Source organism: Rhamphochromis longiceps, linkage group LG2 (genome assembly GCF_057381845.1).
Source record: "Rhamphochromis longiceps isolate RC_006_pf linkage group LG2, R_longiceps_female_GT1.1, whole genome shotgun sequence".
Classification (NCBI taxonomy): domain Eukaryota; kingdom Metazoa; phylum Chordata; class Actinopteri; order Cichliformes; family Cichlidae; genus Rhamphochromis; species Rhamphochromis longiceps.
In genome coordinates, this window is record NC_140558.1 from 24,133,320 (window position 1) to 24,154,481 (window position 21,162).

General features: G+C 40.8%; 1 protein-coding gene across 1 annotated transcript in view; it reads left to right on the forward strand.

Annotated features, from left to right (window-relative positions):
- The window catches only part of il1rapl2 (interleukin 1 receptor accessory protein-like 2), a 506,271-nt gene that overhangs the window by 382,993 nt on the left and 102,116 nt on the right, over positions 1–21,162 (forward strand). Inside the window, exon 7 of the mRNA XM_085419351.1 lies at positions 12,924–12,998. Coding sequence (XP_085275477.1) covers positions 12,924–12,998 — 75 coding nt within the window. The remainder of the gene's footprint in view (positions 1–12,923; positions 12,999–21,162) is intronic.

Below are 21,162 nucleotides of genomic sequence, written 5' to 3' on the forward strand. Positions count from 1 at the left end.
GATAGAACCGCGACTATGTGTCTCTGTTAGGCAGCACCTACATGTTATCTCCCAAACTGCTCGTCCACCTCCTGCCTCAGTCGCCCTCTCGGGCTCGCAGCTTATGTACCAAACCTGAGGAAGACGTTAAACTGAGCTGGATTAAAATGACTTGTGTTCAAATCACAAATGCATTGTGAGTCATCAGGATTCTGCATTTACGAGCTTATCAAGCTTGTTTTTTATTTTTCCATTTGAAAGACACAAGCTGAAGATTTATATAATTTTTTGTAAATGATGACATATGTGTGCACGTGATGTACTTAGACGTATAGTTAAAGGTTAGGTATGACCTCTCTGCTGACAAAATATGTGAGTGAGAGACAGAGAAAAGGAGATTTTGTCACTGTCTGGACCCCACTCACCACTCTCACTGTTCATTGGCTCTCTCCCCTCCTGTTAATGTCTATGTGTATAAAAATGAAAAATGCATTAATGGCTGAATACGGCCTAGAGAGTGACAGTGCATTGACTGATGATGGAATGAACAAGCTCATTATTAAAGGTCTTATCACCCCTCTGCAGATGCACTTACACACATGCGCACACACACACATGCGCTCACACAGAGTGTGAGAGAGAGACCTCAGTTGTTCAATGTCATGAATGCGTTTGTCATCATAATCAACACTTTGGCCTAAAATCACCTTTTTGAAAAGTTTTAAAAGGACCTTTTGTAGATCAGTGTTGTCCAAAGTACAAAAGCTCAGATGTGATTTCTCTGTAAACACGTAGAGACACACATAATGGTGCGAGTGGTGCAGTGTTGGCGCTGCTAGTTTAAGTGAAAAAGACGTGGAAAGACAGTCGAGGAAGTCATCTTAATGACTGAATGTTGAAAAAATAAATCTGCTTGATGTATTTTCATCAGCTGTAATACAAACAAACAAACAATCATACGTTCATCTGCGATTATCAGAATCATCATTCAGGGTGTTACATTTTCGAACACCATCATGCTTTCCCAGTTTACAGAAAGATGAATCTGCCAGCTCATACCAAACCTTCATGACAAACTTTATAGTCAGAGGCTGTTTATCTGTTTTTAAGGTGGTTACATCCTCATATCCCTTAAACATTCATGATGTTGTGATTATATAACCTGTAGGTAACTCAGAGTCATGTAGAAAATGGCAATTTAGATATTTATCTAATTACCAGGAAAATGGACACAGTCTAACAAGGTGCATGGATACAACACTAATGCAGCAGATATGAGAATAATTCTGCTCCATTTAAATTCAGACCTTCACATAGTTTTTCCAATTATTAATAATCAGTATTGACTGGTAATTATATATAACAGCTGGGGGAACTGCTTCCATAACAGTAATGGTATTAGCCAGACTCATTCATTATGATGCGCATAAAGTATAAATAAATATATCCAAATGCAGCTTAGTCTGTTTTTTTTTTCTTCCCAAGCAGAGGGACCAAGCTAGACTTGACCCAAAATGCAATAGAAAATTTTACATTTTTAATACATTTTGAAGCAGTTACAGTAATGAAAATACATCAAAGGTGTCACTGTAGCTCATCGTGCTATTTATCCCCCCCCCCCCTCCCTTTTTTTTTTATTTTTACCACGATTAACCAGATTGGACCAAAGATGTACGATGTAAATGTCTAAAATATAATATATTAGTTTTCTTTTTAATTTGTACCATCCTGAATGTTTTCAGCAAACACATATTGCCAGCCAGACACCAGATGATCAATTTTGCACATCCTTAAAGTTCATTTTAGTGTCATTATTTAACTATGGTAATGTTACTGATTGTCATTTTGTTAGCTAATGCTACAACTATTTCTATAGTGAAATCAGAAAACAGGAATATAAAAGTAAGAATTTATAATAATGGAAAATGGAAAAGCTTTAGGGCGCCGGCCCTTTGAGATGCCTGCACTAGACTTACCGCTCAATCTTTATCCCCACCCTCACCTGCTATCACGAGCTTTGGGCAGTGGCTGCTCCTCCCTTAAAGAGGCTGAGGAGTTCAGCCACATGTTTTTAAAGAAATGGAAAACTTTGTTACTGATAGCAAAGCAAATAGTAAAATCCTCCCTTTTTATGCTTCCCTTAACTTTATTTTATCGAGTTACCTTCCACCAACCGATTTCTGATTTCCTTATATAAACTGTTCAGTCATTATGTTCTTTTATTTTCTTCTACTTAATCGATTGCTACTTGACTTGCTTTTATTGTGTGAAAATAATTCAAGAAGCTGATGCTTTACTTTCCACTTCGGCATCTTGACGGTTATTCAACCTGTTTAATACGAGCCATTGTGAGAGATTGAAAGCACTTTAGCGTACAGATAGCAGAAAGATAATTAGCTTAATCTCCATGGGTGGCTGAGTCCCCTTCAGCCACTATGATGGAAATAGTGTGCGTTCCCATCCATGCTGTCGGTGGGACCAGCGGCAGTTAGGTAACAGTCCCTTAACTGATTTGAATCAACTAATTAGAATCACTAACTACACTTCCTCCCTCCCTCTCTCTATCACACACAGATACACATGTCTGTGTTTCAAACTGGAGCTGCAGCAGCCAGCTGTGCTCGTCAATAGCTTCTCGTTATTCATATGCCGCTTATTATCTGTTTTAGTGTTCAGCTCTAAGTCATCGCGATTCTTTCTCTTTCAATAATTGTCTTATATTTCCTGCTCTCGCAGTTCTTAGGTATCATTTTTTGCAACTAGCCACAAGAGATCAAAAATCTCTGGGGGTCACAGTCTAATGGGTCTTCGTTGTGATCCTCAGAAGAGAATTTTACCTTCGACTGAGACTCATCGGCAGGCTTCAGTCACAGTTCCTGCATTAACGCCTGTTACAATTACATTTTAAATAAAAGGATGTATTTCATGGTATTTCTGTGATGTGTTAGTGAAAATGTGAATATAAGTTTTAAAGTTCCCTGAAAAGGTTTTGTAAAAAGTCGTTTTTACAGTTCACTGTATGTTTTTGTGTCGGGTGGCAATTCTAACACTGCAAAACAAACTATTTGAATAAACTGGAATTGAAATGAAATGTTCAATTTCCTTTCTGCAAAATGCAAAAGACAAAACGCCTAACCAGTCAGTTTTATAAGATGGAGAAAAGTAAAGTGACACTCTCTACACTTTCTGCCAGTTAAAACTGTTCACCTCGTACCTGTCATATCCAAGCTCGTCTGTGTTTTTCTTTTCATCTGCAAACCTCTCTCTCCCCTCCAGAGCCCTTCATTTTTAATATATGCCTTTAATCATTCAGCTCAATGTGCAGCGTTAAGGGAGAGCGTTTGTTTCCTCCATCAGGGTGTCCCTCCAGTGTGGCACTGCTCCTGAGCAGATGGTATCTGTGATAAGGACCTACAATGAATATGCATCCCTCACCTCGGCACTTGCACCGGGGTCACATTAAAGCCCATCGATCTCACACACACACTTGCTTTACACTGCGTCCTCCACCTTCGGGCCCGTTCCAAAGAGTGCTTGTTGCGTCAGAAATTGGCCTCGGCATATTTCACACAGCAGCAGATCATCACACTGACATTACAATAAAGCTAAACTGCCTGAGAGTCAGTTTTCTGTTACTACAAGGCTTTTTTTTCCCTTGCTACTGATGATGATTCACGCTTCACATTTTCTTGGAAGATCTTAAAAAGGTCTAAGAATGTGTATGTTTGGAACAACACTTAAAGCAGTGCAACACACTTAAGCAAACCAGATAGTTTGTTTATAAAAACATGTTTTTTATTTAGCCGTCCCTCTGATATACCGTAATTCCCGGACTACAGAGCGCACCTGATTAAAAGCCGCATGCTCTAATTTTAGAAAGAAAATCAATTTTGTACTTGTACAGGCCGCACCGGATTTTAAGCCGTATGCGTTTCACTTGTAATATGAGATATTTACACAGAAATATTACACGTGAGGATTTTTAACGTTTAATTTAATCCGTAAGGTAACATAAACATGGTAACATAAACGTTATGGTAACATACAAAAATACATACTGCAAATGCTTCTTTTCCTCGAACAGCAGCTGTAACACGGCTTCCTGTAAGTATACGTACGTATCAGTAACACACAAATTACGTTGCTTATGGTTTTTTTACGTAACAGTGCACAAACAACATTACAACTCTTAACAACCGGTAAAAATATATACCGTGCACAAAAAAATGCATTAGCCGCACGCAAGTATAAGCCGCAGTGTTCACAGTGTGGGAAAGAAGTAGCGGCTTATGACCCGAAAACTACAGTAGTCATTTCAAATCCCGTCCATCCTGGTCAGTCTGTTGCTTTAGATCAGGGCTGTCCAACTCCAGCCTCTGACTGACCAATTGATATATGTCCTCTTCGTCTCAGCCACCTCTCTCAGCACTCCTGTCTGCTTTCTTCATCTCATTTTTCTTTACTAACCTCTGTATTTGGAAAAAAAGCCTATCCTTCCTCATTCCACCACCAAGTCCCATCTTCTTGGCGCTGTCCCTCACCAAACTATGAACTAGTTACCGGTATCTGGAATCTCTTCTCTACCACCAGGAGCCTGATTCAACTCTGTGCAGCATTCTTTCATCTTCAACTAACACCATTTAATCCTTGCAGCTTTCTCAATTTACCAGTCATAGTCCCTACATTAACATTTAACGTCCCTACTCTCACCTCTGCTTTCCTGGCTTTCCTTCATTCCTGCTGCTTCTGAACACCCTGTCATAGAACCACGGCCGACCCGGCGGCATTTCCATGCTTTCCAGGATCTTTTATTCTTTCCAGTTGCTGTACAAACACTCGGCTGCAGCTTTGCAGCTCCCAGCCAGGCACATACCACCAACAACAACCACCATTCAGGAGCTGGCTCACCCTTTAAGCCGGTGAGGCGTGATTGCGGATGCCGCGAAAAAAAGTGATCTGAGTAACTCTGAATGCTACCAGTCAGGCTGCTCTGAGTATTTCACAAACTGCTGATCTGCTGGGATTTTCCAACACAACTATCTCTCGGGTTTATAGAGAATGATTCGAGGAAGAGAGAAACAGATATAGAAAAGAGAAGTGAACAGCAAAGAAAATGCCTTGATGATTTTAGAGGTCAGTAGAGAATAACCAGACTGCTTTGAACTGACAGGAAAGCGACATTAACTCAAATAACCACCGATTACATCCAATGAATGCAGACACGCATCAGATGTCTCAATTTCTACTGAGACATTCTTGTGGTAGGGTCAGACTTGGATCCATCCGTCCTCGTATCAATGGTTCACGCTGCTGCTGCTTGTAATAGTGTGGGGGATATTTTCTTGGTACACTTGGCTCCTTAGTACCAACTGAACATCTTTTTAATGGCACAGCCTGCTCGGGTATTGTTGCTAATCATGTCCATCCCTTTATGAGACAGTGTACCCATTTTTAAGGTGTTTTCTATCAGGATAACACAACAACAGCAACTGTGTGATCCTGATACGTCAATTCAGACCAAAATCTTTGAGTAATGTTACCCACACTTGTAGTTTAATTTATGCAACAAAGTATTATGGGAGTTCTAAAGGATAAAGGGGTCCAACCCACTTCTAGCAACGTCTGTCTAATGAAGTGTCCAGTGACTGTACATCAACTGTTTCTGCTGACTGACTAAGGCAACTCTTTATCAAATCTAACTGATTGTAAAGTTAAAGATTTTAAACACCAGTAAGTACGTTTTCTCTTTGGTACGGTCACCTCGAGTTTTGGCAGCTCGTAATGAAAACACCAGCGTCAGTACGTCATTATGAATCTGATGTCTTTGTTTGTGTTGAATATCTCTGTCAAATGAACAAACTTGCAAACATTGCTGACGTATATTGACATCATTTCTGAAAGGTACCAGCTGACTCACAAGTCGCTCTCAAAGTATCCCAGCATAAAATGAATATGCATGTGTGACTCATGTACACACAGACACACTAGCAAATAAATAAATGCTCATGCATGGAAATTCACACTCATTTTTCACTAACATGTTCACACACCCACACAAGCTTATTTGCATATCAGTGGGTACGTTCGTGTCTGGCCTACATTCACAACAGTAACACTGAATGCAAAGCTTACACGCATATATGAACACACAAGTGCACGCACTCTCTTTCTCGCTGAAAGTGTTCACTCCATCCACTGAGACAACACAGATAATTCACAGATAAACATGCATACATTTGCTGCAGTTGTGCACAGGTGGCACTTTTATTTTTACTTGGTTTATAATTATTTTCACGCACGTCTCTGGAGCAACCCCAGCCTGTCCTTCTCTGGCAAACCTCTCCAGATCCTCCAGATTTAACTGCCTTCTAGCGAGGACCCTGGTCTTTGGTTCACCCGACAGATTTTAAAGTCAGGACGTTGTGCAGGCCAGTCAGCAACGCTCACTTTGAACTTCTGGAGGTCTTTCTTCACCAGGACGTGTGTTTTGGGTCATTGTCATGTAAGACGACAAAGCTATGTGCCACGCCCAGTTTTGCTGCTGACCGCTTTTGGTTTTCTTTCAGAATCTTCACACATCCTTCATGGTTTCTTCCACCTTGATGAGATTCCCAGTTCCAGACACACTGAAGTGTCCCCACAGCATAATGCTCCCACCACCGTGCTTCCCTGTGGTCTCTCTCCTCCTGCTTTCTCCAAACATCTTAGTTTAGTCTTATCTGACCAAAGGACACTTTGAGTGGGCGACCGTGGCTCAGGGGGTTGGGAATCGCATCTGTAACCGGAAGGTCGCCGGTTCGATCCCCGGGCTCTCTGTCCTGGTCGTTGTGTCCTTGGGCAAGACACTTTACCCTACTTGCCTACTGGTGTTGGCCAGAGGGGCCGATGGCGCGATATGGCAGCCTCGCTTCTGTCAGTCTGCCCCAGGGCAGCTGTGGCTACAACTGTAGCTGCCTCCACCAGTGTGTGAATGCGAGAGTGAATGAATAGTGGTATTGTAAAGCGCTTTGGGTGCCTTGAAAAGCGCTATATAAATCCACTCCATTATTATTATTATTATTAGAATCTTTCTCCAGGTTGTTCTTAGTGTACTTCACACATGTTTGTTGTGATTGTAGAGCTCTTGTTCATCCCTGTTGTTGTTTTTATGGTACTCTACTCCAGTCTGGCTCTAAGACATTTTTCTTGGTCTGCAGCATCACAGTCATTCCTGTGCACAGTTCTAGTGACTGTTATCTTTGATACTACATTTCCTGACTTGGCTAAGTTAATCTCTTGTGTCTAAGCAGTTGTTCCAAGCTCTTTAGAAACGTCTCTAACTATTGGTCTTCGAAATCTTTCTCGTCCTACCTCAGTCAGGCGTGTTCTGTCCTGGGGGTCTCTCTTTGAATTTCTTAATGATACTTCTCACTCCATTTCTTGGCATTTGGAAACATTGTGATAACTTTGTATACAAATAATTGATGATCCCCAAAGAAAACTCATCCTTAGAACATCTACTGGCCTTTAATCCTTTTCTGCTTTATATTTCACAGGGGCTAATAATTTAATCCTCAACCGTGCTTTTGAAATGAAGTGGAAGAGAAGTACAAGAAGTATGTCTGTGTCCCTCTTTGTAAAGCTTTGCTAACATTTGATTAAAAAACATTCCAGTAATGTTTCACTTTACTTTGAATAGGGCATGACATACATCCTCGATGTATCCACACCCAGCATAAATGTCTCCCGTGTCTCTGCCCATTCCCTGCTTGGACATTTTACAATTTCCCAAAAGGTCAAATCAATTTGATATACAGAATGTAGAATCTGATTATGCACACTTAACAGCACAAAATGTGCGCCTTTTTTTCTGTTGCCTTTTGAGAAGAGGAGGAATGACACAGTGGATCGGTCCACAGCAAGCGCTTTGGCTGAGATTACATTAACAGTCATTCACAGCCAGTTAATATACAGTCAACCAGGCCAAAGGTAGACAAAAGCTTCCTTTTGTCTACCTTCTGGCCTGAACATATGATAATTCATTATTTGATGTTTCTGAGCATTTACCGCCCAGAGAATATTTAATGAGGAATGAAAATCACACATTTATTGGATCTCAAATCTTTAGTTTTGAGAATCACCGAATGTAAACCTAGTATGCATGCAAGAACAGGGTGCCTTTTTTCAACCAGTTGGTTTCAGTTTTTTTCTTATTCTTTTTCTTTGCAGAAGAAAAAAAACAACATTACTGTGGACATGAACATTCAAAAGGTCAAAAATCAAGCAACCCTTGAAATGCTGAAGTCATTCCATTTGCAGTCCCAAATATTACGGGCGAGGCAGCAGGAATAATGATCATTATGTTGAGAAAATGGCACTGATTTGTAATATTGTTTTTAATGCTAACAGGAGAGCTATGTCTCAAAAATTTCAAATTCGAGTAGAAGTTCACATTAGGTTTGATGACATAAACAGTTTTTCTTCCATCCAAGATTCAAGCTGAAGGAAAGCAATGGTTTAATCTATGTGAGCACCTGCAGAGCTAAAATGATCAGAGCTGGGTGATTCTTATTGACAGACATGTTGCTCAAATTACTTGGAAATGCTCTAAAGTTTCTGACCCTCAGGCACAGTAATATATGACAACAGGGATGTGCACGCATTTACAGCTTCCTTGAATTGAACAAAAATGCCAAAGTTTATACAGCATCCTCTGTAAAAACTGCACTAAAATAAACGTTGTCTACTTTATGTGGGGTCTAGCACGTGATTATTACTGTGCCCTGCTGAATGTGCCACACTGCAGTGAACTGTGTAACTATAAAAGGTCTAAGTAAAGAATCATTTTCAATTCAGTCCAATTTTATTTATACAGCACCAAATCACAACAACAGTCGCCTCGAGGTGCTTCATATTGTAAGGTCGAACCTACAGTAATACATACAGAGAAAAACAACAATCATATGACCCCCTATGAGCAAGCTCTTTGGTGACAGTGGGAAGGAAAAACTCCCTTTTAACAGGAAGAAACCTCCAGCAGTCAGTAGTACATTTTCCATCCATCCATCCATTCGCTTCCGCTTATCCTTTTCAGGGTCGCGGGGGGTGCTGGAGCCCATCCCAGCTGTCATAGGGCGAGAGGCAGGGTACACCCTGGACAGGTCGCCAGTCTGTCGCAGGGCCAACACACAGGGACAGACAACCATTTGCGCTCACATTCATTCGCACCTAGTGACAATTTGGATTATCCAATTAACCTATCCCCACAAGCTGCATGTCTTTGGACGGTGGGAGGAAGCCGGAGTACCCAGAGGGAACCCACACAAACACGGGGAGAACAAGCAAACTCCACACAGAAAGACCCCGGCCTGATGTTGGAGTTGAACTCAGGACCTTCTTGCTGTGCGGCAACAGTGCTAACCACCATGCCACCGTGCTGCCTACTTTCTTTAAGTCACAACACATTTTGGGGTCAAGTTGAAAGGAAGGCAGATGTAAAAGTGAGGTCAGAGGTCAAATGCGATGCAGTGCGGTATTTTGAATCTTTATATGGTACATTCAACGTGTCGATAATACACACCACACATGTAAGAGTCGTGGTTTCTAAGTTTAAGGGTTTTTGGCAGTTTTTGACTGATAAATCATTAAGTCGGCCTTGAAAACCTCAAAGGATGTTCAGTCAAAACTTGTCAACTTCCCGTGCTTACAGACAGAAGGACATGCAAATATGACCACAAACATAATCTCCTTGGTGGAGGAAAAAAGAAGAAGAATTAGTTGTAGGTATGTCAGCAGTTAAACCACACCATGTGTCTAACTTCTAGAGCAGTCCTAATGAAAACAGGCAGCAATTTGTGCAATCAGCAGAGTCACCTCACAGCATGCAGACTCTGGGTTTGAACCTCCTAACCCCCCGGCCATTGGTAGTGCCTGCAGGGCTTGCCTCTGCAGGCACTACAACCCAAACAGATGCGTGTCAGGTTCAGTGGTGAGTCTAAATTGGTTATGGTTGTGAATAAAAGGTCAATTAAGCGTATAGAATAAAGTGCTTTATGAATACATGAGTCAAATTAGACCAAATGTGGCTAAAAAGCTCTTTGAGTTATCAGTAAGTGTGAGGTAGATGGCAAACCATTTCACGCCACTTATTCCACAATCAGTTTTCACCCAGTAGATCAAATTGCTGCTGTCCTCCATCGTCAAACTCAGACTGAAAAGTGTTGGAATTCAATTTTCTATCTTTGATTGTTGTTTAGTTTTAGTTCAGCCCCAGTCCTGTTCTCAACAACCTCATTTCCAGCAGCAACTGTTTTTAGTTTTGATAAACCAAATGTTTGCTACTACTTCTCGCTGATGACTGAAATTTACATTTATTTTCTACACAGTACAGCCAAAAAAACAAATCCCAAGCATATTCATTCAGCAGGTCCTCTTTGCTTTCATTTTCTGGTATTTTCAGTCTCCATTTGTGTCCTCACACCTCTCCATTTCATCATCGATTTAAACAATAACACAACCGAAAAGCAGCGAGTTACAATGAATTGTGGAAACACAGTGTTGTTGTTCTGTCCTATGAATTTTTTATGCGTTCATCGCTTCTTAGATGGTAAAGAAGTACAAAAACAAAGACTGAAATTAGCCATTGTGAATCACTGCTGCGGGGTGGAAATTAATCATGTGACGCATCTGTTGGCGCCGTCCTAGCACGCACGTAAGCACCGACAAAACACACCCTCTGCATCACTGGTGTCCTGTAATTTTCGACACAAGCAACCATTTTCAAAAGTTCAGCGATCTCTAATTCCTGCTGCTGCCTTTCTATGAGCCTGGCTGATACACGTAAACAGCAACCCCATCATTAACATCTATTTGAAGCAGACCTTTGATTTTAATTCAAGTTAGCGCAGACTCAGAACACTCACAAACACAATTTTTAGTCTTTTTCATAGAGAATTGACACATGCATGTACTGTTGATTTCCTAACCACATGACACATGGAAGCAAAGTCCAAACTCAAAATGGGAGATTATGGAAATATTATATTCAAAAGGACAGTTTACCGCACATAAAGATATATAGACGATTAAAACATGGATACAGCACCATTGTTTTTTCACAAAGGGACACATGAGCTCCCAAATGAAATTGTGAGCCATGAAATTTGAAACACAGTAAGCCAGAAAGACTTACAACTGTAAATGGGGGAGGATCTGTGCAGCGGTCGTATAGATGTGTATAGCGAAATTATGGGAAGATTGTGAAAGAGGAGAGGAAAGTAAAAGAGGAGTGGAGCACAGAAGAGAGGAGAACAAGAGTAGGTCTAGGTGAAGGGTTGTCTCATTAATCTTAAAAGGGCACAGCGGCACCTTCAGAATGCAAATGAAACTATCAGTCTTGTCACAGAAACACGAGGATGGAGCGATGGAGAGATTGACAGTGTTACTGAGGGGAAAGGAAGAAGTAGAGAAAGAAAAGAAAGAAGAAAAAGAGATGGAAAGAGAAACCTGTGTTGAGTGCTTCTGCCATGCTGCAAAAGTCACATAAAGAGCATTTAATCCAACGTGGGAAACTATCTGTTTCCTAAAAGTCAAAGTAATTAAGGCGTCGTAGGTGAGCGAGTGCTTTTCGACTCTATATTTACTCCTGATATTAAGCCTCAGCTTTGTTCTTGCGCTTGTTTGTGTCTAATGGATGCTGAAAAAAATGTATCAAATGAACCAAGTGTTGATTTTCACACATAACACTTGCAATCTTTATTTTTATGCTCGAGCAAATCTCGCACCACCAAACATTTGGCAATAAAATAAAGTTGGATAAAGCTAGAAAAGAACCAAACCACTATAATCTAAAAAATATATATCGCTCTGCTGTAATGCACGTGTGCATATGATCATATGGATTAAAATCTACGTTTGTTTGGCTTCATGCAGGATTGTAACCCCACACTTCCTGGTAGAAGTTCAGTGATGTGCTTGTGATATTGTACCATTGTGCCTAATCGCCTATGCAGCACCAGATCTGGTCTGAAAGACACGTAATTGGCCAAAGTCTCTTGTCATGGCCTAGATTTTGTAAAGCTTAAAAACAGAGCTCACAGGTGGTGCAGGAGTCTGGTCTCCTCTGAGGCTGTTTGAATTACAATCTGCTGAACAGCTCTTAAATGTAAGAAGCTTTAATAGCTCTACAACCCAGCTGACTGATGGTTGATGTTAATTCTCACCTCCTCCTGTATGACAGGGCATTTTATGCAAGACACTGAACCCTGAATTGTTTCCAGTATAAGCCAAGACTTTGAATAGTAACTCATTTTTAATGATCACAATATGAGTTAATCAGCTGGTGCTTAGTTAACTCCGGAAACCACCTTCATGTGCTCAGACACAGAATAAATTACGTGTGGAATAGGACAGGCTTTTAAGGGAGGACAGCAGTATTGAGGATTGTTAGACACTGGGAGGTGGTGAGGGGGGGAAGGTGTCGGGCAGCACGGCGCGCTGGCTTTTCAGAGTCAGTGAGGTAAAATGGGAAGGTGGTAGGAGTGGAAGCAGAGAGCGCTGCTGGTCATCAGAGGACAAAGGCAGTTCATCAACAGGTTCACCTGCACAGGGACAAGAAGGAATCATTAGGTGAGAAAAGTTGTGTTGTGAGCTGTCTCTGTGACTGAGGCAGCATCTAGTTGGTGTGACTTTATATTTGGCTTTGTGATACTGCAGGCCGTTGATCAATTGATGGGGGCAACGGTCAGCTCTCCCTCGGGGCTCTTCCTGGCAAAACACTGCACTTTCAGGCTCTATGCCTGCAGTACAGCTGTGGTTTTCCCATTGTTTTTCTATCAACAGCGTAATGTTGTAAAATGAATGTTTCTTTCTAAAAATGGCAACTCTGTAAAGTGATAATATATGTTATGTCCAAAGCCCAGCATACTTTTAATGATGATCTCCTTCCTCTCTTTTTTCTCTTTCAGCTCTCCAGACCACACAACCTCCCAAGGTCCTTTTCCCCCCAGACAGACAAGACACAGTGATAGAAGTCACACCTGGTGAGGAACAGCAATTCCTCTCTATTTCTTTATCCTTGGTTTCGGGTGATGATCCTCTAGGTCCTTATTTTTAGAATGGCATCTCCATTCTGGGTGCAAAGTGCTCATCACTTTGGTGTCTCTTCGTGGAATGGCGTGCTCCATCAGGGCGTTTCCACGAACACTTTGGTTTCAGCCTGTGGCAGCGCATGTGATCCGTTTCACTTTACTGTGGCCTTTCAGGCATGCGTGAACTTTAGCGATGGAAGTCTACTTGAATGTGTTAACGGTTCTGCATCTTGATGATGAAAGATGCAGCTAAGCGTACAAACAGCTGATTGATCGATTCTGCAGATCTGTCATTTACATTTAGCAGTCATTGTCTTTTTTTAACTACTGCAAATAAAATATTTAGGGTCGCCTCACAGGAGTTAAGTTAGTGGAGATTATTAGCTGTGTCCCAAAACCTAGGCCGCATCCTTCTGAGGACCCAGCCTTCGCGGTCTACGTGGGCCGAAGCCTTCAGATTTGCGTCACTGCTGTCTCAGTGGACTTTAATAAACTCGGTGTAAATTCTCGATGTCTCACACTTCTGTTTAATCAGTTTTTTGTTTGACGTTTATTCAGCTGTGTGAAAAAAACGGAGGAACCCACCCGATGGATTAATAAAGTTTTATTGAATCTAATCTAATAATTTTAATCTCAGCCAAACTGATTTACTCACAAACAAATAAAATACGGAAAAAAGCCAAACAATAAGATTTTTAGGTTATCTAACTGATTAACCTGACTAGTGAAAGACCGCGGGGATCTGAAAACATTTTGTGGCGAGAGTCCGGTGTTCTCGCCGGCTCTGGTGACTCTGGTGGGTAACAGACGTCTCCGAAAACGTTGGAGCACTTTTGTAAATATGTGGTGTCTTGATAAACCGAGCAGATATTTGAAGTTTACACAGCTACATTCTCGCCTGAAAATATGTTAAAAGTTTTATTTTGTGACCCAGAAAGAATATTAAAACTTAGTAGCTGCCACCATTGTTGGTCCATTTATCGTTGGGGTTTTCTCTGTATTATTATGGGGTCTTCACCTTACAATACAAAGTGCTTTCTGGTGACTGTTGTTGTGATTTGGCATTTGGATATGATTGGCAGTACTGTGATGGGATCCTGCCCAAAACCACATCCATGACCTTGACTTCTACTCTTTCTTCCTGTACATGTATGTGAAGGGAACACTACTTCAGCATTTGAATTTCTCCATTGTCGTAAATGGCCTGTATTTATATAGCGCTTTACTAGTCCCTAAGGACCCCAAAGCGCTTTACATATCCAGTCATTCACCCATTCACACACACATTCACACACTGGTGATGGCAGCTACATTGTAGCCACAGCCACCCTGGGGCGCACTGACAGAGGCGAGGCTGCCGGACACTGGCGCCACCGGGCCCTCTGACCACCACCAGTAGGCAACGGGTGAAGTGTCTTCCCCAAGGACACAACGACCGAGACTGTCCAAGCCGGGGCTCGAATCGGCAACCTTCCGATTACAAGGCGAACTCCCAACTCTTGAGCCACGATCGCCCCGTGGCTCAAGACTTAAAGACATAAAGACTCAAGACATAAATCATGACTTGAGAAATTTCCCATATACATTTCAGTCAGTGTGTTTTTATATGAGCAAACTTCTTCTAAGTTTAGCCTGGTTTGTGAATCAGACTGAAGCCAATTGGCCAAAAATAATCACATCAGCTGGTATAGCTCCTTGGGGCTTTGTAAAAGGATACTTTACTGAACCCTGAAGGGTCATTGGCTCCTTCGGTTAGAAAGCTAGAGGTCAGCTTTGACCACTGAACAGGAGGCAGAGATTTAGAGTCTCGTGTGAGATAATGCAGAGACGGTGGCTCGCTGAGCCTGTCACCGTGCACTTTATCCATTGCAGTCCCGTCGCGTCTGTGTTCTTTTATTTCCCCCAGTCAATGACTAACAATGACTTATGTGCAGATATGTTCTCAAACCAATTTACTCTGCGCTTAAATATTTGCAGCACCCACACGGCACTCGCCGCAGAGCTGTCTTATCTACTGATGCGACCTGGCAGAGAGTCAAAACCGTGACATTTAAAAAATTCCCGTCCTTTCACTTCGACTCATCTTCAGTAGATGATTTTCAGATGAGAGTAAAAGTTTGTTTGGATTGGTAATTTATATCAGCCTCAAAAAAATGACATTTAAGTGCCGTCGCCGTAGCAATATAACGAAAGCAACAGGAAACGTGACGTCTAACAGGAAGGTGAAGAAAAAATCTATAAGCTGCTCATGAAAAACCAAGACAGGTGAGGTGAAGAATCTATGAGAGAAACATGAAAAATTCAGCGCTGAAAGGATCTCATTAAGATTTGCTTGTGTACCAATCAGTGTGCGCTGTGCTCTGAGGATGGCCCAGTTGGCTGCCTTTGTTCCCAGCTGCACGTGTGTTGTGTGTGTTTAAGTGTATAAACCCATCATGCATGCGCGTGTGTGTGTGTCTGCCCTGCTGTTTGGCGGTCTTTCTGACAATGTTAGCACTGTAGGCAGAAATGTGTTTGGATGTGTGCACAAGTCTGCGCATTTGTGTGTTTCCATTAACTCCAGATTGATGTAGTAACAAATAGGCCCTAAGGCCTCTGTACACTGATTGCAGCAGGGACACCTTTTAATGGGCACTGCATTCTCACCCCTACCAAACACAAACACACACACACACACACGGCCACAGTGTGACTCTGTGGTACATTTTTAATTATCATCTTGTTTTAACCTGGGGGAGATTTACATCAGCAACCACAGTTATGTTCTTCATTTTCCTCCACCCCCCTCTCTCCTCCACTCATCTGCTCCACTCTTCTTCTTTATATTTACACTTTCACTCATTTTTTTCTCTTCTTTCCATCCTTTTATTCTTTCTGTCTCATTTCATCTTCGGTACCTTCACTTTCTATTTCCTTTAATATCGGTTTTATTTACTTTTTCCTTCTCTCTGCCGTCCTGCTCGCCACCGCTTTTGTCATTATTCCATAATGCCTTGGGTTATACATGCGATTTCCTGTTACTATGCCGACATGGTCTAGAGGCAACAAACAGACAAAAATAACTATTAAACATAAATTTGTGATATTTGTGTTAAAAGAAATCAAAAGTAAAATCAGAAAAGCTAACAGTGTTTGAGGAGTTCTACACACGTCCCGGATATCCTGGAAATTCATCCTTACTCTGAATGTGCAGCTTTGTAATAAATGTTAAGTACTACTGCTAAGGATGAGCAACTTAAATATGTGAAAGAGATGAGAATAAATGAGTTATTGGAAGACTTGCTGTGTTTTTATCTAATCAATAGTAATACTTTGGATGGAGTCCAAAGAATAAAATATGTTTTCTGCCTCTTTAAACACATTCAGAGTTTCCATCTCTTAATACATTTTTGTTGCCAATTAAACTCTTTGATTGTTTCCAAACTGTCACAGTCAGAAATATATTCAAATTGGAAGTCAAAAACAAACATTTCCAAAACTGGGCATGTTTAACTGAGTATTCAGGAAACGATCAGTTCCCATTATTTTTCCCAGCATAACAGAGAAATGGAAGTGACAACGCAGCCTGACAAACGGAGCATAAAGATTGAGAAACAATGTGAGTATAAGATCAGTGTTGCTGAAATTATGAAACACCGCGATATGACTCGCAGTTTAATTTAACACTGTAAAATGTGCTTTCTGCTCATCGCAGGCTCAACAAATTAAGGTTCATCATTTAATTCAATAATCATTGTTCTCAGATCGATATTTAAACCCGGTGAAGCTCAGCTAATTGTTGGACTGTCACACGCCTCTGACGTCTGTCCATCCATCTTTCTCAGACATCCACCCTAACGGCCTCCAACTCTGATTTCTGTTTCCATCTATCTGTCAACTCCTCACAGCAAAGTGTTGCTATTCTGATGACCAAGCTGGATCTATGATCCAAACACAACCTGCCAGCTCATTTCAAATCTATCGCATGTGACTCATTCAGTGCAGAGGGTGCCGCTGTAACGCTGTCGTGCTTCATGTCTTTGGCATCAGTTTGGGATTAGTTGTTGTTGGGATACTTTGGAACCATTTCATTGATTTAAGGCTGTTATTTATTGCCTGATTTGCATTGAATGGGCAGAGGAAGAACTAAAGAGTTCAAAATCTCTCTGCGGGCTGGTGACTGGGACGTCATTTTGAAAGTAGTCGCAGTTCTAGAACTTTTCCTGAGTAACAGCCCCATCTGAGATTTTTAACATGCACTCATTCACGCGACCACTAGAGGTCTACTACACAATCAAACTCAGCCATTCATAAAATTCAGAGCAAGCTTTTTAAGGCATCTAAATGCTTCACTTCTTTTTCAGTTTTCTCCTTTATTGAGATTCTTTTAAGTGATTCTCTGTTTTATGGATGTTTTTCTTGTTTTTGGCTGCTGTGAGACATAAATAACATAATAGCAAAATAATATCTAAATAAAGTACATCTGACCTTATATTTAGATTTTATAACACAACGAAATTAATTTGCTTCCAAACTTTTTGTTTTAAGACAGAAATATTGCTAACATCCAGATTATAAAACAACCAAAGTTGGCTTAAAGTTGGTCCGTCTCCCCTTCATAGCTGTGCTGCTGCTGCTTTTAAATCCCCACTTTGTGTTAGACTCACCCAACCTTCATGTCAGGGATCGTCACCAATGATGAGAGTCGGGTCTCCAGCTGTGACCCAGAGACCAAAAAGCAGTGTTTAGTAGTAACGTGTCCAAGCCCGAAGGTGGCCGATCTGACCGGCAGCGTTTTTTGTGTTTTTTACTGACACTCTCTGTGTTTTGTTCCATAAATTATCCTTCAACCAGTCCTCAGCTGCTAATGTTCATTTCCCAATGACACGCCAAGCACTCTGGGAAATTAAATAGCCTTCATGGAAATCACCTAAGCACACACAGGCACACAACCTGTGCTTTTTAGAATTATGCAGATGAATTATCCACGTGGACGTCAGGTGCACATTCGCCAAATTTATTCTTGATTTTGATAAACATTTGAAGTCGTTGCACAGATTGATGTTTTCATTTCAGTTTCATTAGCTGCTGCCTGAGTTTAGACACCACACAAACAAGTCACGCTCTCTGATACTTTCACACATAGAGCAGTATTAGATGCTGCTGTGAGGTTTGCTGTGAAAGGCAGGGGAAGATAAGGAGGTAAGCTTTCTTCTCTTTACTGCCCCCCCCCTCCCCCCTTTTCTTCTCTTTCTCCGTCTGTCTCTGTCTTTTTCGTATTTATCTCTCTACGTCTGTCTCCCTCTGTGCCGTGTCTGCCTCTATCTCACCTTCCTTCCATCTGTATATCTTCCCTCCATCACACTCTCTATATCTCTGTCCTTTTGTCTTTCTCTTTAAGGCTCATTCAGCCTTTTATTTTTTCTTCAAATGCTTTAAAACTGTGAGGCGCTATATCAATATTCCCCTTCAACCTGTCACAGACAGATAATGTGAGGTAAGAGCGGGATAAAATGAATGCAAGAAAGGTCTTAATGTTTCCGACATCCATCCTTCAGAGAGACTCTGGAGTCACCGTGCTGCATCATTCTGCACCGAATTCCATCAAATGATCGGCAGCAGAAACATACAGTGGCAAAACAGGAATGTTATTGCTGTAGTACCACCTAAAAAGTAAAGGACAGAAGGTGAGGAAGGAAAAAATGCATGAAAAGGAAGGATAGAAGGAAGCAAGGAAAAACAAAGTACATAGGAATGAGGGTAAATGCTTCTGACAACTGACAATAACAATACGTAAAGCAGTTTTATGTGCAATAGTGCATAGTGCATAGTTGATTGAACAAATTATGAAAAAATGGGGGGTTGATAACTTGTCAGGATGGATGCACAAAAAAGTTGGAAAGAGGGGCATAAAAACAGCTCAGAAATGAAAGAAAAGTAAAGCAAAAATTGGCAAGAGAAGAAAAAAAAAGTTTAAAAAGGCAGCCGAGATATAAAAAAGGAAAGAAAATGAGGACGCGATAGAAACAATGGAACAACAACGGAGGAGATGGGAAGTGATAAAATAAGAAGTGCAGTATGTAGATAGAATCAAAGGGAAGAAGTGAGGAGCAAACAATGATGAAAAGGAAATAAGGAAAGGAGAAATGTAACTCTATGAATGTTCAAAAGACTCTCGTGTTTCCATTACAGAAGAAGAAGAAGAAGCCGATCACAGTAAGATCAGTGGGAGTCAAGTTTATTTGTGCAGTGCAGTTTACTTAAATATAATCAGTGTGCTTCAGGTTGAACTGCATTAAAATTAAAACAATTATGTAAGCTAATCGATTAGACCTGTTGATTAGGTATTTGCTTGACTGACCTTCTCAAAGTGTCCTTGCCGTGTTCTGACTTTTTCATATGGATGCTGAGAAAAAGATAAAAGTGTCTTTGCAGGCAGTTCAAAGGGAGGACACAACTGTACAATAACAACAAGGCTGAGAGGCAGGGTCCAAAAAGAAGGTGTTACAGCTGTGGAAGAGTAACGGAAGGAAATTTGTAGACTGAGTTGAACTAAAGTCCAAAACACACACACACACACACACACATACTAAAGAAGTCCTTTAAACACAGAAAAACAGGAACAACAGGAGGCTGCTAGAGTAAACTCAAAATGCAGACATGCGACAATATAGAGTCCAAAGATTTTTGGACGGAGATGCAGTTTTTGTATTTCTTCTGCATCACAGTGGATTTGAAATGAAACAATTAAGATGTGATTAAAGTGCAAAGTTTCAGCTTCAATTCAAAGGTTATGACAAAAAAATATGAACAATAAATGTTACATTACAGACAGCTTTACACACAGTCCCAATTTTAATTAAACAATTCTAAGAATTGCTTTTAATTCTGTATAGACTAGAGATACCGATATCATAAATTTGGATATCTGCCGATACCGATATGAATCCGATATAGTGTTTTTTAATCAACAAAACTGTTTTTTAAATATCTTGCCGCATTTTGTATAAGTTCATACTCAAGTTTAAAACAACAACTACACTAAAGCTATTCTGTTATACCTGTATGCAAAAAAAATTATTTCATAGTTCAGCAATACTGATCAATCTAATAAACTTAAACCTACACCATCCTCCCTATTCTGGTATTTGAAAGAGTACTTAGCATAAATATTAAGCAACCTAACTAATAGGGTTCCAACTCCCAGCAACAACAAAAATAAATAAATAAAAAATGGGGAACCACCCCTCACGCTCCACCTCATGATGCTTAATCGACGTAATCAACCTTAATTTGATGCAGTGTGAAAAAAAATGCACAGAAATCAATTATTTTTCAAGAAATATTAAATAGATTCAACATCTTTCTTCAACAAAATTGCAGACTGCACAGATGGTACCTTCCCAAAGGAAAAAGTACTATAGCTTACTAGGGTATATATATATATTAGACTTAATAGTTACTATATACAGTAATGGACTTCTATTCATTTTGCATCAAATTAAAACTTTGGGTGTCAGATAATTATTTATTAAAAGCTAGACATTTTAAATGAGAATAAGAAAGAAAAGTATGTCTTTGTGCCCCCTTTTCCCTGTTAATGCCCTATCGGCCCCCCTGGGTAAACTTTGCTAGATCCGCCCCTGCACAGTTACCAGCCGTCAGCTGTAGAAAAAGATCCTGGTGTAGAAAGTAATATTAAATACATTCTAACAACAGCTGATCAAGCTTAAACGTGCTTCTGTTGTTCAGTCGCTGGTTTCCTCTTTCTGATGCAAAGTGGGCCAAAAGCAAACTAGAGACACGGACTCGCGACAGAAAAGCCGATCAGCTGATCGTTAAGCAGTTTCATGATTGAAGTAGCAGCAAGAAGAGGCAGTCGCTTGTTAAGCTTAACGCAGGAATGCTTTACAAACATTCAGAGATGGACTTACACACTTGCTTTACTTCTCTCGGGATAACTTTGTCGGAGATGAAATGCCGGGTTGCTAGCGAAGCTCCAAATGCTATCCAGACCACCACAGGTCCCGCATGCCACAGCCGCTCTATCACGTGATGCACACTGCTCCGACGTGCTAACGTTCTGAGGTGAGTTACGGCGTGTTGCAAGTTTTGTGAGGTGCTTTCGTGATATTTA